The sequence below is a fragment of the Malus sylvestris genome, chromosome 11 (assembly GCF_916048215.2).
Source record: "Malus sylvestris chromosome 11, drMalSylv7.2, whole genome shotgun sequence".
In the NCBI taxonomy this organism is placed as follows: domain Eukaryota; kingdom Viridiplantae; phylum Streptophyta; class Magnoliopsida; order Rosales; family Rosaceae; genus Malus; species Malus sylvestris.
In genome coordinates this window covers 10,336,270-10,354,910 of record NC_062270.1, presented here as the reverse complement: position 1 = coordinate 10,354,910, position 18,641 = coordinate 10,336,270, and the positions used below count along the sequence as shown (strand labels likewise).

General features: G+C 39.0%; 4 protein-coding genes across 9 annotated transcripts; 1 reads left to right on the top strand and 3 right to left on the bottom strand.

Moving 5' to 3' along the window:
- Positions 1 to 758: 758 nt before the first annotated feature.
- LOC126589847 (uncharacterized) lies at positions 759 to 5,490 on the top strand. Of its 6 annotated transcripts, XM_050255278.1 has the most exons (5): positions 759 to 1,705; positions 2,252 to 2,524; positions 2,559 to 3,064; positions 3,945 to 4,389; positions 5,027 to 5,490. In XM_050255278.1, the coding sequence occupies exon 1, from the start codon at positions 833 to 835 to the stop codon at positions 1,607 to 1,609; it is 777 nt and encodes a 258-aa protein (XP_050111235.1). In that variant the 5' UTR covers positions 759 to 832; the 3' UTR covers positions 1,610 to 1,705; positions 2,252 to 2,524; positions 2,559 to 3,064; positions 3,945 to 4,389; positions 5,027 to 5,490. The 6 variants fall into 6 exon arrangements, with proteins under 6 accessions (XP_050111235.1, XP_050111238.1, XP_050111234.1 ...); XM_050255281.1 differs by lacking the exon at positions 2,559 to 3,064 and having other exon boundaries at positions 2,252 to 2,371; XM_050255277.1 differs by having other exon boundaries at positions 2,252 to 3,064.
- LOC126589846 (chitinase 2-like) lies at positions 3,311 to 4,314 on the bottom strand. The gene has a single exon (XM_050255276.1). It carries the CDS (start codon positions 4,312 to 4,314, stop codon positions 3,397 to 3,399), a length of 918 nt encoding a protein of 305 aa, XP_050111233.1. The 3' UTR covers positions 3,311 to 3,396.
- Positions 5,402 to 8,574, bottom strand: LOC126589845 (laccase-17-like). The gene is made up of 6 exons (XM_050255275.1): positions 8,387 to 8,574; positions 8,023 to 8,174; positions 7,634 to 7,878; positions 7,352 to 7,480; positions 6,167 to 7,135; positions 5,402 to 5,794 (listed from the first exon to the last, which is right to left on the bottom strand). Exons 1-6 carry the CDS (start codon positions 8,504 to 8,506, stop codon positions 5,664 to 5,666), a joined length of 1,746 nt encoding a protein of 581 aa, XP_050111232.1. The 5' UTR covers positions 8,507 to 8,574; the 3' UTR covers positions 5,402 to 5,663.
- Positions 8,575 to 11,634: 3,060 nt separating this feature from the next.
- LOC126589844 (laccase-17-like) lies at positions 11,635 to 14,313 on the bottom strand. The gene is made up of 6 exons (XM_050255274.1): positions 14,097 to 14,313; positions 13,819 to 13,970; positions 13,443 to 13,687; positions 13,198 to 13,326; positions 12,130 to 13,104; positions 11,635 to 12,001 (listed from the first exon to the last, which is right to left on the bottom strand). Exons 1-6 carry the CDS (start codon positions 14,214 to 14,216, stop codon positions 11,871 to 11,873), a joined length of 1,752 nt encoding a protein of 583 aa, XP_050111231.1. The 5' UTR covers positions 14,217 to 14,313; the 3' UTR covers positions 11,635 to 11,870.
- Between the last annotated feature and the right edge of the window lie 4,328 nt (positions 14,314 to 18,641).

Genomic DNA, 18,641 nt, shown 5'->3' with positions numbered 1-18,641 from the left:
CTATAAAAAAAAATTAATGGAAAAGCCAAGTCGATTGACTCAGGCTAGGAAAATCTAGAAAAATAATGATCAAAGACGAGTTGAACTGATTCTGCAAAAAAAAAAGTCGAGGACGGGTTGAACTGATTCTGCAAAAATGATCGAGAATTGATTGAACTAATTCTGCAAAAATGATCGAGAACTGATTGAACTGATTTTGCAAAATAGTTAAGGACGGGTTGAACTAATTTTGCAGAAATAGTCGATGATGAGTTGAGTTTATGACACATTAATTTTGTAGGAGTTGTGAGGATTGAGTTATATTAATAGCCCTAAAGCCTTAGGGGTATTGCTAGTATTTTAAAACATTGTTTCCATGTTTCTGGGCTGTGCTTTAGTTGTTTTTATGCTTTTTTTGATCTCTTATTGAAATGTTTAAAGATTAGTAGAGTTCCTTGAATATATTAATTTTTTTTATCTCTTTATATAAAGCTCTCTATCTATTTTATGTCAAGTAATACGTGGAGTAACTCCTGATATAACAGTAAAAACAAAAGTAGTATGCGGAATTCTTGTAAAAAACTTGAAGTGATTTTTTTTTAGTGACCCGATAACGTTAGCAAGTTAAATGTTAAATTAACCACCGATGATATTCGAACCTACGCTGTCATGCAAGGGCACAGTGACCTTTCCCAAGGTCACTTGCTAACTTGTAGTGATTAATATATGCATTTCAAATTTTTCACGGCCAATCAATAAATAAACGTGTTTTATTTAAACCATGCGTCCCTAAATTGAAAACCCTAGATGAAACCACGTCCCCTTTCTCCCTAAAACCCTAGAAATCCTAACCATGAAAACGGTCTCAGGGGTCGTCGTCTCGTCGAAGCCAATCTCTCTCTCCAAAGCGACCTCCACTCTGTCCTCCTTCGTCACCAGCGACACCGGCGCGTCGCAAGAGTTCAGCGTCTACCTCCGACGCACCTTGACATCGTTCAAGGAGCTGAAGCAGCTGCACAAGGAGCTCAAATCGCCGAGGTCGGAACGGAAGCGATCGCGGCGGCACAGGTCGGAGGCCGAAAACGACGACGCAGAGACCGTCGGAGAGAATCCAGCGCAGAGTGCCGGTGTGAGTGAAGTGAGTCATGGGCTAGAGTTCAAGCCGAAAACGCAGAGACAGGTAGTGGATGCCGAGGGGAAGAAGAAGGAGAGGAAGAAGGGTGAAGTTCCTAATTTTGGGGAAGATGGAGGTGGAATTGCAGAGAGGGGAGGGGACGGTGGTGAAAAGAAAGAGGCATCTGATTCAGTAGAGGTGCCTAGGAAGAAGAAGAAGAAGAGGGACAATGATGGTAATTCTAATGAAAATGGGGGGCGAATTGACAAGGGAGATGGTGGGGTTAAAATTGCAGAGAGGGCAAATGGGGGTGTTGAAAGTAGAGAGCCGGCTGATTCAGTTGATACACAAAATAAGAAGAAGAAAAAGAGGGACAATGTTAGCAATTCCGGTGAAAATAGGGGTAAAATTAAGAAGGAAGATAGTAAGAAGAGGAAGAGTGGGGTATTAGAAGATGGAGGTTCTGATGCTTCGGAAGAACAAGGGGATAAGAAAAAGAAGAGGAGGAAAAGTTGAGAAGACAATGACACAATTGTTCATTGCTGTCGGTTTTGAGTTTTCTGGGATTCGGTGGAGATTTCAATTCCATGAGGGCTGCTCTGCACGTTCAGGGTAATTTTGTGGGGATACTGTTTTCTATGTAATGCTAATTACTAATGCCAGGTGATATTATTGATTGCAATGAAAACTTTGATAATGCCCTATCGATTTTGATTCTTAATACGAATGTTATTTCAGTTTGTGTTTTCTCGGTTTTGTATGTCAAGTGTTATGATTATTTCAAAGAACACTGATTCTATCACTTGCAATTTTGTAGATGGCTAATGAAATACTGGCCTACGAAAGGAAAAAAAAAAAAAAAAAAGGCCTAGAAAGCGCCGTTGGATGATGTGTAATCAATTGAGAAAACTGTGGTTACTCATATTTCCAAGAAATTAAGGATGCTTCTTTCACTTGTTGGGGATTCCATACATTACATTCTTTGCATAAATACACGTTTTCCGTTTACGTTCTTTTATCCCTGTTCTTTTTTTCTTTGATGGGTATTTGGTATTTCCTTTGCTCTTGTATATAATGATCCAAGGCCCTGTATATGCATAAGGTTCTCCACCAGCATATTCTAATTTTGGGCATCTTTTTTTGTTCTTCTTGGATCAGTTCATTTACAATAGTCTGTCAACTTGTTTCCTCAAGGCTTATACCTTTTTGAAGTTTGAACAGAATAACGCATAAACCTATCAGATACCGTGGTAACCAGTTATATAAGAGCACTACCAGGTATGATATCTCTGTATCAACTTTTCCGTGTTCGTGTTTCCTCTTATTTAACAATATTGTCTCCACCATCTTGCTTTCTCCTTTGTCAATTGTTCTTCCTATTTGCCTTAATATATCCATGTCTATTCATGTAATTGAAAACAAAAAAGAAGGGTACACAGTACCAGTTCAACACTAAATACTGCAGAAATTATAGAATCTTTACTCCTCTGTAATGATTCTTTCGATGTGTATGTATTTTTCGTATACCATGTATATTTGAATTCCCTCTGAAAGTGCAGTCCCACATTAGATGGTTCGTGTGTTCGTCATACGCTCCACAGAGAACATATACCATATCCGTTTTGAATCTTCTTTCTATGGAGATTGATACATGTCGGGATGATATCCAATCCAATCCTCCAAACCCCAATCTAAACCTTGGGAGGCACCCTAGCAGCCCATGGTTTCTTCCAAACCTCACCGGAAGAATTAGCAGAGGAGGATGAAGCAGCCTCCCTTCGAGATTGAATCCAGTCCCGAGCGACATGATACGCACTCTTGACTGAGAAGATACCTTTCCTGTCATAATGCCATATGAGTTTGTCATTCGGCAAGCCGAAGCTCGGAAAGGGACAGAATGCTTTGAACCTCCACATCCGGGAAGAGATGGCTCAGGAGAGGAATGTTCCGATTCTTAGACTCATCAATAAGGTATTCTACAAGAACTAAGTCACAGTGGGTCGGTTTTGGGGAAAAAATATGGGACCGAGAGGGAATTGGGAGCCATCTATCTTCCCAAATTCTCACTTCATCTCCCCTTAATAAAGAGGGATTAAGGGAAAGAAAAACTTTGGTAGGAGGAAACATTTGGCCACAAGCCGGTTCAAATCGTCGCAAAAAAACTTTGGTAGGAGGAAACATTCATAGTATAGAGAGGGATTGACTGGGCAACAACCATAATAAAGAGGGACTCTTTATTTTCTTCTTTCCAGTTAGGAATAAAATAACAACAAATACAACAAGGGAAAGAAAAAAAATAAAGATCAAATTACACTAGATAGAAAGGCTTGTGATTGCTTCTCGTAACGAAAATGATCCTTCCTGGAGTCATCTGCAGACCAAACGAAAATGCCATGAAGTTTGCCCTCGCGTTTAAGCCTAGTACAAGCCGCAAAGAACCCGTGTTCAGGAGACAAACCCCCGCTGTTATCTGTTCCAAAGCTCACTAGAATCTTGCCACCCTTGTAATTTGAGCTCTGCATCTCAAAATATTTCAAAAACTGAGTTATAGTCGTGCCCTTGTCGTAGGCATAGAACTGAAAGTTAACATAGTCAATGAGATGCCCGTACTTCCCCCACAATGCCAAGTAATTTGGCTGCACCGAGTCATCATCATATGGTGCTATTGATGTGAAGGACACAATATTGTTTTGTTTAAGGGAGAACAACAGTCGCCCAATGCATTCGGCAAATGTATTGGGATCTGTCTGGAAGTGTTCGTAGTCAATATCAATTCCATCCAAATGATATTTTCTGATTATCTGAGTTAGTGAGTAGACAGCATTTCTAACCCAAGAATTGATTGATTTAGGATTGAAGGACACATTTTTGTTGCCAACGGTATCACCTCCAAGACTCAGAGCTACTTTAGCATTTGGATGAAGGGCCTTAATGGCGGAAACATGGGCAGCGGTGAGGTTCTCTGTGTCCCAGAAGACATTAAAGTCTCCGTTGGTGGGAGAAGGATTATGAGATTGTGTTGTATAATCAATAGCAAAGGAGAGGATGAAGTGAAACTCAACATTGGAATCAACGGGTACTTCTGTGAAAGTGACACCTTTGTTCTCAGCTCCTATGTATTCTCTAAAGAGCTTTGGGTTTGCTGGGGCTGCTTTGATCATTGACGCTGCTGTGAAAAACATTTGAAGAAAAAGGAACGGTAGGAGCTTAAACGAAGTCATGGCTACAAGTGGAACTGTGAAAGTTTCCTACTTCTGGGGCCAATTGTGCTACCTCGTTTGGAGGTACTTATACAGGTGAGCCTCACATGGAATTACTTTTGTTTTGGTGCTGGTGTCTCATTCTTTTGAAGGATAATGTTACTGCTTCGCAAATTCATTTGATTCCCCATCAAGTATGTTGACAAGAATATATGATTTCTTGGCGGATGTCACGAACCAACAGATACATAATAGATATCATTTTTTGTTTATTAAGAATTCAACTTGTCTCATTTGGATACAAAGCGTTGAATTGATTAATTAAGTAATTAAGAACCTATGCAGAATGTCGTATTACAAACGTATCCTAGTCTTTGGATTCTTAGGTATATATTTGGTAAGGAATATAGTGAGACTGCTTATTGCATAGAGCTATCATCTATTTGACATGAATGCATGTCTACTACCGATCGATTAGTTAATTATAAGGCTCCATTAACATGAAACCCTTATGAAAGCTATTTCGACACAATTGCTTGTCTACTTCTGATCAATCATTTGCAGGGCTCCATTAACTGGAAAGTGGAAACCCTTATTAATCAATTATGTGAAACAATAAGTTCTACTTCATTTGCAGGGCTCCGTTAACTTGACAAAATTAGTTTTTTTTCTCATTAATCGTAGGTGTTATGATGTCAAATTGTTGATTAGGTGCTGGAATTTGAATATGCAGACGCAACATGCCATCCATTCAATCAGCGATCAGTCTTCTATCGTGACACATGCTACTGCACACCTAGAAGAAAACCATGCTGTTCTTGTTTTCATTAGAGTGGAGTAACTTCCAGACACTTAAGCTAAAGATAGGATCCCGTCTTCTTGGGCGGCTATGTAACTTTCGGGTGTCTTTTTCCCTGCGGCTGCGTGCACAGGTATGCTTTATCTGGGATTGGTTGGTTTCTTCTGTATACTAGGAAATCTGAACTTTGTGCGACCGACACGCCTTAGCCGAACAATTCAATAACACTTCTTGTTTGTTACCAAGAGTGTGGATTTAAAATACTGCAGGCCAGTCCTTTTCTGTGTTTGTTTCTTATATTCCAAGAAATGAAAAAGAACAGCAAGAATCTGCTGGTAAATATTATTGAATATTGAGAGGCATTGTACATTAATAATATAATTAGAGTGTTTAAGTAATTGTCTCACTCTTTTGCTCCCTTCGGCTATTCTTAAGAAAAATGCAATCACACTCAAACAATTTAATTTGGGAAAGTAATTAAAATGCAAAAAGGTACCAAAGAATAAACAAATATTAATGGGTCACAAAATTATTCGGGCAAGTTACGGTCAGAAGAATGGGTTGAAAATATTCAGCATTTGGGAAGATCTGCGGGGGGAGGGAGCAGTTTTTGATTGGGAAGCTTGCCATCCAAGACTACCCAGCCCATCTTCAAGCCCCAGCTTGTGTGGATCTCCAGGTGGCAATGCATAAACCACACACCTGTGTATTGACACACGATACATTAACAATCATAATCAACAATAGGAAAATATGATTTATCTTTGCGAGTTGTTATTGACTCATTCACCGTTACTAATCACATTAGTAACTATATCTTTGCCTTTACGTAACTATATCTTTGCCTTTACTAATCACATTACTTCTATGACCATGAGAAAATTCTTGTTCCCAGATGCCCGATTAGGGCACCAAAGTGAACGGTGTAAAATCATAGAGCTTAGTTGATAGGACTGCCTTGTGGTCCAGAGTGTTGGACACAGGAAGTTCTCTTATAAGAGATATGTGATCATTAGTGTGATAGTATAGTTATTGATTTTAATAATTACTTTTTAGGTCAATTCAATGAGTTACCTGGGTTATCGGCAAGAAAACGGATAGCAACCCACCCACCAGAGGGCACACCCACAGTGTTCCTCTCAACAGGGTCAACCAGGTTGAACATTTTAGGGTCCTTATTCCGGTCAAAGTTCCCAAACCCTTGACCCACAACAAAGAAATTGAACCCATGAAGGTGCAGAGGATGGCTCTCAGCACCAAGAATGCTAGTGTCCTGCATCACCAGCTCCACCCTAGAATTAAATGGCAGCACTACCAGCTTTGTCCCATTGCTCACCATAGTATCATTTGGTGGGGTCCCTGTATAGTTGAATGGGACTATGGGATTGGCTGGGAAGTCAGGACTGTAGACCCCACTTGATTGGCCAGAAAAGTGGGATTGGAGTAAGGCAGTGTTTGGCATTGCAAAAGAAATGTTGTTAATTGAGGCTGCAAACATTGTCCCATTGGGTCCTTGGCATGTTTGGTTGTTTTGGCTACAAGGGTTGGTTCCAAGGCCTATGGTGAAGAAAAAGTGCTTATCAACTTTTTGGGGGACATTAGCTGGGAATTGTTGGGTGTTCAAGCTGCGGAGTTTGTTGGCGAATTTGGTTGCGAATGATGTGTCGTTTAGTGCGGGGAGGTTTGGTTTGAAGAGCGGATGTCTCTTCGTTGTTAGGGTTTTGGTTTTGGTGGGCGATTCGTACTCTAGAATGCCAGCAACTGTGGAGTTGTCAAATGTGCCTTGGCCAGTCACATATGGCCTAGCAGTCATGAAAAATGTGGCGTTTGGGAAGTTGGGTTTGGTCTTGAGAAGAACATTTGTGGTTTGGCCGGGGGCAATGAGAATTGTGCGAGTCTCGAAGGGTTTGACATAAACAGCGTCGGCTTCTACTACTTTGAGGGTGTGATTTGCAATACTGAAGAAAAGCTCGTCGTTGAGTGCTGCGTTGATTAGCCGGAGAAGGTAGGTCTTGCCAGGTCGAACCTTCAGCTTGAATGCATCTGCAGAAAAGAGCCACACGTACAAAACAATGGCGATGAAACTAACATAAATTTTCCGTGCATGACATGTTCTATAATGATATTGAATGGAAGCACCATGGATAGTTTTGATACTATATCGATAACATGTTGATACTTTTTGTTGGTTACAATGATATTGACACATTATCAACTACAATCAACAATTCATACGACTTCCGTTCCATATTTTGATACCTTTGGTAGAACAATTGTATAGCGGTCCTGGGAGTCCATTGATGGTATAAGCATCAGAGACATTTGGACCTCCACCTGTTTGCAAAGCCTGCCTAATTATGACTTCAGGGTCTGCATTCCACCACTCACCTGTATTTCAAGTATAAATTATATAGCTTTTCTTGGCAATTATATGCAACATTATAGGCAGAAAATATATTTGAAATTAGAATTACTACCAACTGGTGGACTTCTGTTAAATAAATATATATACATACATATATATAGTTAAATGTTAATTACCAAAAATAATTGGAACCTCCTTGTAGGGTTTAGTGAAAGGGTAAGGCACACCGCGCTTGGGAAGTATGATTAAGGGACCATAAATGGTTGATCTGAGCCATGAAATGTGAGCATGCCAGAAAAGAGTGCCTCTTTGCCCTGTAATGGTGAAGTTGTAGACATAACTGTTGCCTGTTTGTATGGGACATTGGGTCACATATGCAGGGCCATCGGCCCACCCCGATCGAAGTTGTCGAATACCATGCCTGGCCATTTAAAGAAATTAATTAACATTATTAATCAGTACTTAATTTAGATTAATTATGCATGGTGATGGTGTGTATACACTAAAGTTTAAACAAAAAACGATTAGTTTCTATATTGCTTATGAAGTTGTAGTTGATGATTACCAGTGGATAGAGATGTTGTTTTGGACGTGGTTAACCACTTTAATTAGGAGTTGATCACCCTCTCTAGCAATGATTCTGGGGCCAGGAAACTGCCCGTTCACTGTTATTATGCTCTTTGTGTGACACAATCTTGTCACGTTTTGCAGTTTGATCTGTAAAATCATTTAAAAGGATAAACATAAGAACAGAAAAGGAAAGAAAGAAATGGTTGCATGCATGCATGCAAGGACTCAAACTTCATGTATGTGACAATCTTAACATAATGTTTGACAAGAATATATTCCCTTGTGGGTGCGTGTGTTTACATATATATGTACAACTAGCTAGTATATATGTTGTGACATATATATGCATTTGCACATACTTCAAACTTGTAGTGTCTGGTTATGCCAGCAAGAGCATGTTGAGGAATAAGACACAACGTTATGAAGGAAAAGAGAAAGAGCCTAAGAAATGGTGGTGGTGAAAGAAGGTGAACACCCATTTTACACACACACTCTCTCTCTCTCTAGATCTCTCTCTCCTTTTTCTGCAAGAAAGTGAGAAGCTGCTACAATCGAGTGCGTGTTCAAGGAAAGATATTGGGTGTGTATATATAGAGGAGAGGGAAGAGTAGTGTTTGGTCGAGTAGGTGCAAGGTCATAGAAATTAGAAATATAGTCTATTACTTTTCTGGAGGATACAGGAGATTGTAGCAGAAGAGCTTGATGAATTAGCTATTATATTACAGGGATATGCATATACGGTTGTTAGAACAACTTTAGAGTGGTGTCAAAGACAATCAAATATTTCTGTTGACCTCTCTCCTTTCCTTTCAAGTCCAACCTTTCCTAAGTATTTCCACGTCCCTCTGCATATAAATGGACGTGATTTTGACCTACTTAATATTACTTTCCAGGCTTAGCAACAACTACGAGTCTGTCACGAAAGGGAACACTCATAAACAACTCTTCTTTGCATGCATGTATACACAAGTCGTAAGGGAACTAATGATGAATATATGTAATGTGAAATTTATTGGCACCTTGCATATCGCTTTAAGTATCCGCAATTTGTGTCGGGGCTTCTTAGTATAATAAGAAGGGTTTAGGGTTGATAAACAAAGTGATCGCGTGAATCATCCGGATAAGTAAGCGAAAACTAAAGACATTCTACTTAAAAGTAAAAGAAAAATATACGGTAAATTACATAAAATTACCTCAACTATTGGGTCAGTCATAATTTCATATCACATCTTTAAAAAATTTCAATGTCATACCTCATCTACAAATTTTTTACAATTTCATACTTCCGTCAGTTTAAAAAATAAAATCATTTTTAATTTTTTTTTGCATGGGGACCCACCCCGTACCCTTTCTTCCCCCTCCCTTTCCTCCCCCACTTCTCTCTCTCTCGTCATGCCAAGAACCCCCTAACCCACCTAGGTTTTTTCATTTGCCATCCCCTTTCCTCCTATATTCTTTCTCTTTTCTCCCTTTCACGCTGCTACAGTAGCCTCGTCGGCCCCGACCTTGACCTTGGATCCCTTCACCATCTCATCACCTTCACCCCCTAACCCGACCTCGTCGACCTCGTCTGCACCCTCCCTCACCAGATCCCACCCATCTCGTTTCCTCTGTGCCAATCACTACCTCCCTTCTTCCCCCTCGTGCCGATCACCCACCTCACCCGCGCCACGCCATCGCTTGACTCCCTTCCGCCTTCCCTCCTTCCATACCGCCATCGACCGACTCCCTCTTTGATTCCGACTCCGCCTTTACCAAATCGGGTCAACCGGCCCTCTCTCTGCTCTAGTACCATTTCTGCCCTCTTCCCCTGCCCTTCCAAACCCTCAAATCTCTCTGCTCTAGTACGACGCGAAGGACGCCATGATGGTGATTGCATAGGTGGCCGGGTACGAGGAAAGCAAGGAAGAGTTTCAGAGGGTTTCCGGGGTAAGGGTTTTGGCAGATTTGCTGGATGTGGTAGAGTGTGGCTGCAGAAGAGGGCGTTGAAGGAGGTGAGGGAGGAGTGGGTGCGCTGAGGGATGTGCTGGAGAATGGCAGCGGGAAGTGGGATCTGGGTTTAGGATGGTATCTGGTTGATTTTGGGTTTGGGGAAGAAGGGTGGGGAAGAAAGAGGGGGAAGAAAAAGGGTTTTGGGCACGATGAGAGAGAGAAGTGGGGGAGGAAGGGGAGGGGGAAGAAAGGGTATGGGGTGGGTCTCCGTGCATAAAAAAAATTAAAAATGAATTTTTTTTTTAGTTTTTTAATATTTAATTATTTTTTAATATTTTAATTATTTTTTAAGCCACGTCACTATTTTAACGGAAAATTGATAGAAAACTGACGGAAAGTATGAAATTGTAAAAAATTCGTAGATGAGGTATGACATTGAATTTTTTTAAAGATGAGGTATGAAATTGTGACTGACCCAATAATTGAAGTAGTTTTATGTAATTTACCAAAAAATATATAACTAAACTGTAGTGCTAGTAATTGTGATTACACTTTTGAGTGTTTCATATCGTAAGGATGCAATTAAAGATTGAGCTTACTTCTGTTGCACCGGTTATCCATCCTTATTTGGATATCTTTCTTTGTCTGTAAAGTGTAAACTAAATGTCATTAACTCTTAATAACCTTTATATTATTCATAAAATGAATTTAACCACTGTTTTAGATGAGGGGCTTCTGAATTTCATGGAATTTAGGCTAATTTTTTTTTAGGAATTCACTATAAAAATTAGACAGACTTGAAAATTACAAGATACAATACATTGGATTGAGAAATTTCAAGGTGTCATTTTGAAAGTTCTTAATTTATTTAGTGTCTTTGTAATGCATCTTTAGTATTTGGAAAATGGAGATTAGCCTATTTACTTATAAGTACATGCAATGTCCCTTCTTTCCCCTATGTGGGATTCATAATCTCAATCTGTCTCCTCACATGTGGCGAAATTTCAAGCCTAACACGTGAACAACACAAATTAGGTGATGTGGAGCATGTGTGGCCGTTGGGCTTCACACATGTGACGACATGCTTTGATATCATGAAGAAAGTTGAGGTTGCACCATAAAACCAATTGGCAATATGAGAAATAGTCTAATTAATTATAAACACATGCAAAGTCTCTATTTTCCGATGTGGGGTTCATAATCTCAACACTTGATGCCTAGGTATGCTTGACCGATTTCTTCGTTTACAAGAATTCTCAATGGTTTTGTTTTTGTAATCTTGTGCACTATCTATACATTAATTTAATTGGTCTATAAATATATTTTCTTCTGCCAACAAATTGAATTCAATGTAAATGCGTTTACTTCAAATATATTAGGAACGATTTAGTTTGGTAGCGCCATTGTTTCTGGTGGATTGATGCTCCATTTTCTTCTTTTCTTTCTTTGGTTAGACACCTACATTGTAGTGCATGCAAGAGATACAGCACGAAAATTAGTTAATTTTGTTTTCTATAAAGTCGGCGTTGTTATTACGAAAATATAAACCCTTTGTTGCAGAGTTTTGTCGGATGAAACTTCAACCCTTAGTTTAAGTGGTTGTCTACTTGGTTGAAATATAAAGACGGAAAAATTAAACACAATTAGCTATCTAAGACGCCATGGAGAAAAATCATACAGAGTCAATACTTTCATATTCAGCCTCTCACATTAGAATATTTGATACTTTTACAGTGTGTCCCCTCAACCTTTTTCTCCCCTCAACTCCATAGGAATCGGTACAAGAATTATTGAAACATAATTAATCAGATAATACATGAAAAAATTAAAGTTGTCAGTAATAAAAGAAGGGTTACAAAATAATGACAGCAGTTTCTCGTCCAAAAAATGTAGCTTGGAATGAGTCAAACATTAACATGTGGGAAGATCCGCCGGGGGAGGAAGCAACCTCTGGTTGGGAAGCTTTCCATCTAGGACCAGCCAAGCCATCTTCAAGCCCCAACTAGTGTGGATCTCCAAATGGCAATGCATGAACCATACACCTGCAAATACATTATTTATCACGTAAGTACATTAGGCGAAATAGCTTAGATTAAATTCTATATGTTACATTCTTATAGTCAGATTTGCAACACTATATTATACTACTGCACTTTATTAATTTACTCACCGGGGTTATCTGCTACGAATCGTATGGCAACCCATCCACCAGAGGGCACACCCACGGTATTTCTTTCAACAGGGTCAACCAAATTGAAGTTTGCAGGGTCTTTATTCCGGTCAAAGTTCCCGAACCCTTGGCCAACAACAAAGAAATTAAATCCATGCAGATGAAGAGGGTGGCTTTCGGCGCCCAGAATGCTTGTGTCCTGCATGACCAGCTCCACACTAGTGTTATATGGAAGTACCATTAGCTTTGTACCATTGCCCACCATAGTATCATTAGGTGGGGTGCCTGTATAGTTAAATGGGATTATAGGACTGCTTGGGAAGTCAGGGCTGTAAACCCCATTTGATTGCCCGGAGAAGTGGGCCTGAAGTAGAGCAGTGGTTGGCATTGCAAAAGAAACGTTATTAACTGAAGCCGCAAACATTGTTCCATTAGGTCCCTGGCAGGTTTGGTTATTGCTGCTGCAGGGGTTGGTTCCAAGGCCTATTGTGAAGAAAAAGTGTCTGTCAACCTTTTGGGGGACATTAGCAGGGAATTGTGCGTTGGCTAAGCTACGGAGTTTGTTGCTGAACTTTGTTGCAAACGATGTGTCGTTTAGAGCAGGAAGAATTGGTTTGAAGAGCGGAAGCTTCTTCATTGGGAGTGTAGTGTGGAGGGCTTTAGAGGTTGATTCATACTCTAAAATACCAGCAACAGTAGAGTTGTCAAAGGTTCCTAGTCCAGTCACGTACGGCCTGGCAGTCATAAAAAATGTGGCACTGGGGAAATGGGGTTTGGTCTTGAGCAGAACATTTGTAGTCTGCCCTGGGGCAATCAGAACTGTATCAGTGTCAAAGGGCTTGACATAAATGGCGTCAGCTTCTACCACTTTGAGGGTGTGGTTTGCTATGCTGAAGAAGAGCTCGTCATTGAGTGCTGCATTGATTAGGCGGAGAAGGTAGGTCTTCCCAGATCGAACCTTTAGCTTGAATGCATCTGCATAAAGACCGCCATATATATACAAAGTTACTCATGCAAGTTATAAATCACGAAATTATCATATAATTTCATTTTTCCTTAATTTGATACCTTTGGCAGAACAGTTGTACAAGGGCCCTGGGAGTCCATTGAAAGTATAAGCATCGGAGACATTTGGTCCTCCACCTGTTTGCAAGGCCTGGCTAATAACTGCCTCAGGGTCTGCATTCCACCACTCTCCTGTATTCACATTGTATAGCTTTTGTTAGCATATAATTGATAAGACATAAATTTTTATATATGCTTATTAGTACGTTACATTTGGTGAGTAGTCTTATGCAGATATGAAGCATTACCGAAGATGATTGGAACCTCCTTGTAGGGCTTGGCGAATGGGTAAGGTACACCGCGCTTGGGAAGTATGATCAAGGGACCATAAACAGTTGATCTAAGCCATGAAATATGAGCATGCCAGAAAAGAGTGCCTCTTTGCCCTGTAATGGTGAAGTTGTAGACATAACTGTTGCCTGATTGTATGGGACATTGGGTCACATATGCAGGCCCATCAGCCCACCCCGATCGAAGTTGTCGAATGCCGTGCCTGGTTGTTTAAATGGTTAAGTAACCTCCATTTTTATCAAAACTCAAAATGCATGGCATCAAATTTAAGCTAGCACATATACTTTCTTTCCGAACTTGATATAAGTTAATTATAACCGTACTATTAATTACCAGTGGATAGAGATGTTGTTCTGAACATGATTAACCACTTTAATAAGGACACGATCACCCTCCCGAGCAACAATTTGAGGCCCCGGAAACTGCCCGTTTACCGTTACAATGCTCTTTGTGTGGCAGAGTCTTGTCACATTCTGCTGTTTGATCTATAAAATCATACAAAAGACAGAAAATAAGAATCCCGAGGGGTGTGTGTGTAAACACATTCAAACAAGAACCTATAATTGTCAAATTGTTTGACAAAAGAATATCTTGTGTACGTATAGACATACATCAAACTTGTAGTGCCTCGTTATGCTTGCAAAAACATGCTGAGGAATGAGACACAATGTAATGAGAGATAAGAGAAAGAGTCGAAGAAATTCTGGTGATGACAAAAGAGAAACACCCATTTTGCTGTCTCTCCTTTTTTGGGCGGAAGAAAGTGAGAGGTAAGTAGGGTTTGGATGAAACTGAAGCTGCTGCAATGGAGTGTGTGTTGAATGAAGGTTTAGGGTTGTTTATAAATAGAGAGGTGAAGAGCTTCATGAGTTTTGGTATATATTTTAATATTTGTAGGATGCAATTGCTAGAACAACTTTATATATAGAGTGGTGTCAAAGACAATCAATTTCTGTTGACCTCCTTCCCTTTTAAGTCGATCCTTTCCTAAGTATTCCACGTCTCTCCATCTTCTGATGAACTCAAAAATGGACGTGATTTTGACCTACTAAAATATTATTAAGCTTAGCAACAACCATATTATTATTTTGATGATTGATGAATCTATTAATTAGCCGATGGCATCTGTACTTGCAGATACAATAAGCCATACAGAAATCAGTTTACTTAATTTGCAAGTCTGACTAAATAGTGAACTGTCCTAGGAGAAAACAAAAAAGTAGATATTTCCAATTCCAAATACGGGTTCTCCTAATTTTTCATCGAGTTTTCTCAAGTTTACGTGAGCTTGAATGACACATATTCATATAACGATTGTGAGCTACTGTATTATGAGTTCACACATTATGTAAATTCATTTGTATTATATATATTTAGCATCTTCAATAGGGAAAGGCAAATTTGAGATGCAAAACCATATTTACATCTCATTTTACATTTACGACAAATGTAAATGAAAGTTCTACTCTAGGGAGGGATGTAAATTTGGGATCCTACTTAATTTTTTTCTTTTTGGTTACTGGGATCCATCACAAAAAGACGTAGCTAAAAAGTAAATTTAGGTTTTTATTTACATTTTCGACGGATAACATTACACCATAGGAGATTTTTCTAGCAAAGAAAAGATGTACAATGCCCATAAGCAGCGTCGAAGCCACCTAAGCAAACCTAAAAGATACTTAACGAAATAGACAAAATCCTACCAAAGTGAAGCAAATATTGATTTGGGGTGTGCTTATCCACACACCCCATTTTACTTCTCACACACCTTTGATAATTTCTTCCATTGATCTTCTTCAATTCATTCGATCCGACGGTCGAAAATTAAAAAGGTGTGTGAGAAGTAAAATGGGATGTGTGGATATCACACCCCTATTGATTTTTATGGGGCAAATTAGTAAAAATTTAGTTTCAGGAGATAAAGTGGGATTGAAGTCAAGAGGTGGCGTTGGGGTGTGCAAAAGGTAATGTTGGACCCAAATTTCTGAGGGCCCCCAAATTTTTTTATCCTTCTATATATTACATATGTGTAAATTTTCAAATAAAAAAAACTTTTTGACTAAAAAGAAAAATTATCGTCATAATTTTTATTGATATTACAATTGGTTAAGTAGAGTCTATACTTAATATATTAATTTTCCACTTTTCTCTACCAACAAGAACTTGTATATTACTTTCTTCCACTATTCTCTAGAAAAAAAAAAAAAAACCTAACTTGTGTATTACTTTTTTTCCACAAACACAAGCGTATTTCTGTATCTCTCTTTCAGTTATGCTTTTTTTTTTTTCATGGATGGACCCTAAATCATGGCAACTGGATTCAATTAGTAAAAGTGAGATGCTGATTTCAATTAAATTTAAATATTGATTGTTGAATTATGTATGAATATATTGTTCGAAAAATTATGTTTTCTAAATAAGGAGGATCTTTTTACTAAATTCGCACATAAACCCTAATATGTCAGAGATGACCCCAAAGTTGAGTTCCAAGGAACTTGACAAAAAATAAACCAGTGAGAAAGAAGAGTAGAGCGAGAGTAGAATGAAAAAACAAAATCCAACCCAACCACCACCCCTTCTCCACTCCCCACCCCGGCGTTATATCGTGGACAATATTCTATAGGTTAATTTATTCAATTGGACCTCATGCATTCCACATGCAATGCAACTTTCTCACTTACACTGTTTAATCGTAATGACAAATTAAGCAGATTAAAACATTGCTATATGAAGCTGTCGTTGTTAATATTCGTTCTTTAAATCATTATCTCATGGGTGAATTGTATCAATACGGAAACCTCATTTGACGTGATTTTGTCTTAAGCAAAGCTATCTATGCATGCACTGCATGTCGTGATCGAATTCGAATGTGGATGGTAAGATTTCATTGTATATACTGCTCCTGTTGATATACACATACATATCGTCGTGACTAGAGCTAACCGCCTGCTGTTGCACCTACTACAGGTTTTAGGTTTACCTATCTATATATTTAATTTCTTCTTAATTTCAAGGTAATAAGTATTTTATTAATCATATAAAACGAAAAACATCATCTATTTAGAATACAAATTTATGATTATAATCACAACAGAAAAACAATATAAAATCTACCTCACATAACCACATTTAACCAAACGGAAAGGTAATGCTCACACGGACAAAACCTTGCATCACTTGCTGATGCTTCTTCGGCAAAGAAACTCTGCTATGAGACATCACGCAGATATCCTCATAATCCTTTGCCAATTGAATAAACAACGTACCACAACAAAACAAAACAAAAAGACAACACAACACAAAATAAACTTTTCAGAGGTACAATTCCTCAATCACGGAAGACCCACACCTAACTAATAGGAAAGATAAGCTCACAAGGCTTATTTGTTACGAGTCAGACCTAACACTATCAAGACACAGAAGGTAAACATCACACCATTACATGCTAATTAGGGCTTATTTTGGGGTTTAATTTCCTGATATCATTCTTCTCACCAAGGAGGAAAATATAATGTACAAGAGTGATTTACAAGGAAAGAAACATCAAATAACCTAATTACAATCTGATTACAAGGACTCAAATAGGTAACTAAACTAATTACAAAAGGTCAACTCTCCAACACTCTCCCTCAAGTTGGTGCATAAATGTCGTTCATGCCCAACTTGACAAGAGAGTTGTAGAACACTTGACTTGCAACAACTTTAGTTAAGATATCCGCCAATTGATCCTCTGACTTTACGAATGGGAATTGAATAATATTCCCATCCAACTTCTCCTTAATGAAGTGTCTGTCAACTTCCATGTGTTTTGTGCGATCATGTTGAATTGGGTTGTGTGAGATATCAATAGCTGTTTTATTATCACAAAATAAATCCGAGGTTGAATTCGAAGGATACCCAAGTTCACCAAGTAACCTCCGAAGCCATAATAGTTTACATACTCCTTTTGCCATACCCCTGTATTCCGCCTCTGCACTTGATAAAGCAACCACTTTCTCTTTCTTACTCCGCCAAGTCACTAAATTTCCTCCCACTAATGTAAAGTAACTAGATGTGGACCGACGATCAGTAACGTTGCCTACCCAATCTACATCAGTGTAACCCTCTATTCGGCAATGATCATTCTTGGAAAACATGATTCCTTTACCTTGTGAGGACTTCAGGTATCGTAGGATGCGTTCAACTGCACCCATATGTGCCTCACTTGAAGAGTGCATAAATTGACTAACAACACTTATTGCGTATGCAATATCAGGCCTGGTGTGAGATAAATAAATTAACCTCCCAAACCTTTGATAACAATCTCTGTTAGTGGGAACTTGATCAAGGTGCACGACAATATGGTGATTTTGGACTATGAGGGTGTCAACCGGTTTACAATCAAGCATTCTGGTAATAAGTCTAGAACATATTTTCTTTGAGACAGAAATATACCCTGTTTAGATCGAGCTACTTCTATCCCTAAGAAATATTTCTGTTTGTACTGTACTTAGGGCCTCCGTATTTAGATCTCGTATAAATACTCGGGGGACTCAAATGTAATTATGTAATAAAGGAAGGGGTAAATATGTAATAAGGAGGAGCCCTTATTCAATAAAATGACTCCTCACTCTCCTTATTGAGGGAGGCCAATTCTTAGGCCACACCCTCACCCTCTCAGAGCTCTCGTCCTCATAGAGAAGCTCCCTCTCTCCCTCATAATCCTCTCAGAGAAATACAATAATCAGTGTGGACATAGCCCAAACATTGGGATGAATCATGATACATTTTGTGTTATTTACTTTCTTGCAGATTCACGGTCGGATTTACGTTGTTCCAAGATCCTCCGGTTTTATGCATCAACATTTGGCGCCGTCTGTGGGAATCGATACAAAAAGTTGTGTCGGTTCTCTTTCATTTTTTCACATCTGCCGTGAATCTGCAAAATCACAAAAAACCCAGGAAACCAAATACTATATCTCTCACTCTGCTATCCTCTTACAAAATAAAAAAAAATCATAAAAACCAAGAACAACACTCTCTCTTTCTCTCTCTCTCCCCATTGTTTCTTCAACTTCAGTTCTGACTTTGAATTTGGCATTTGGGCCACTTAGGGCATCTTAAAAAAACTGAAATTTGGTATTTGCAGTGTGAATAGCTTTCTGGGATGGAAGTCT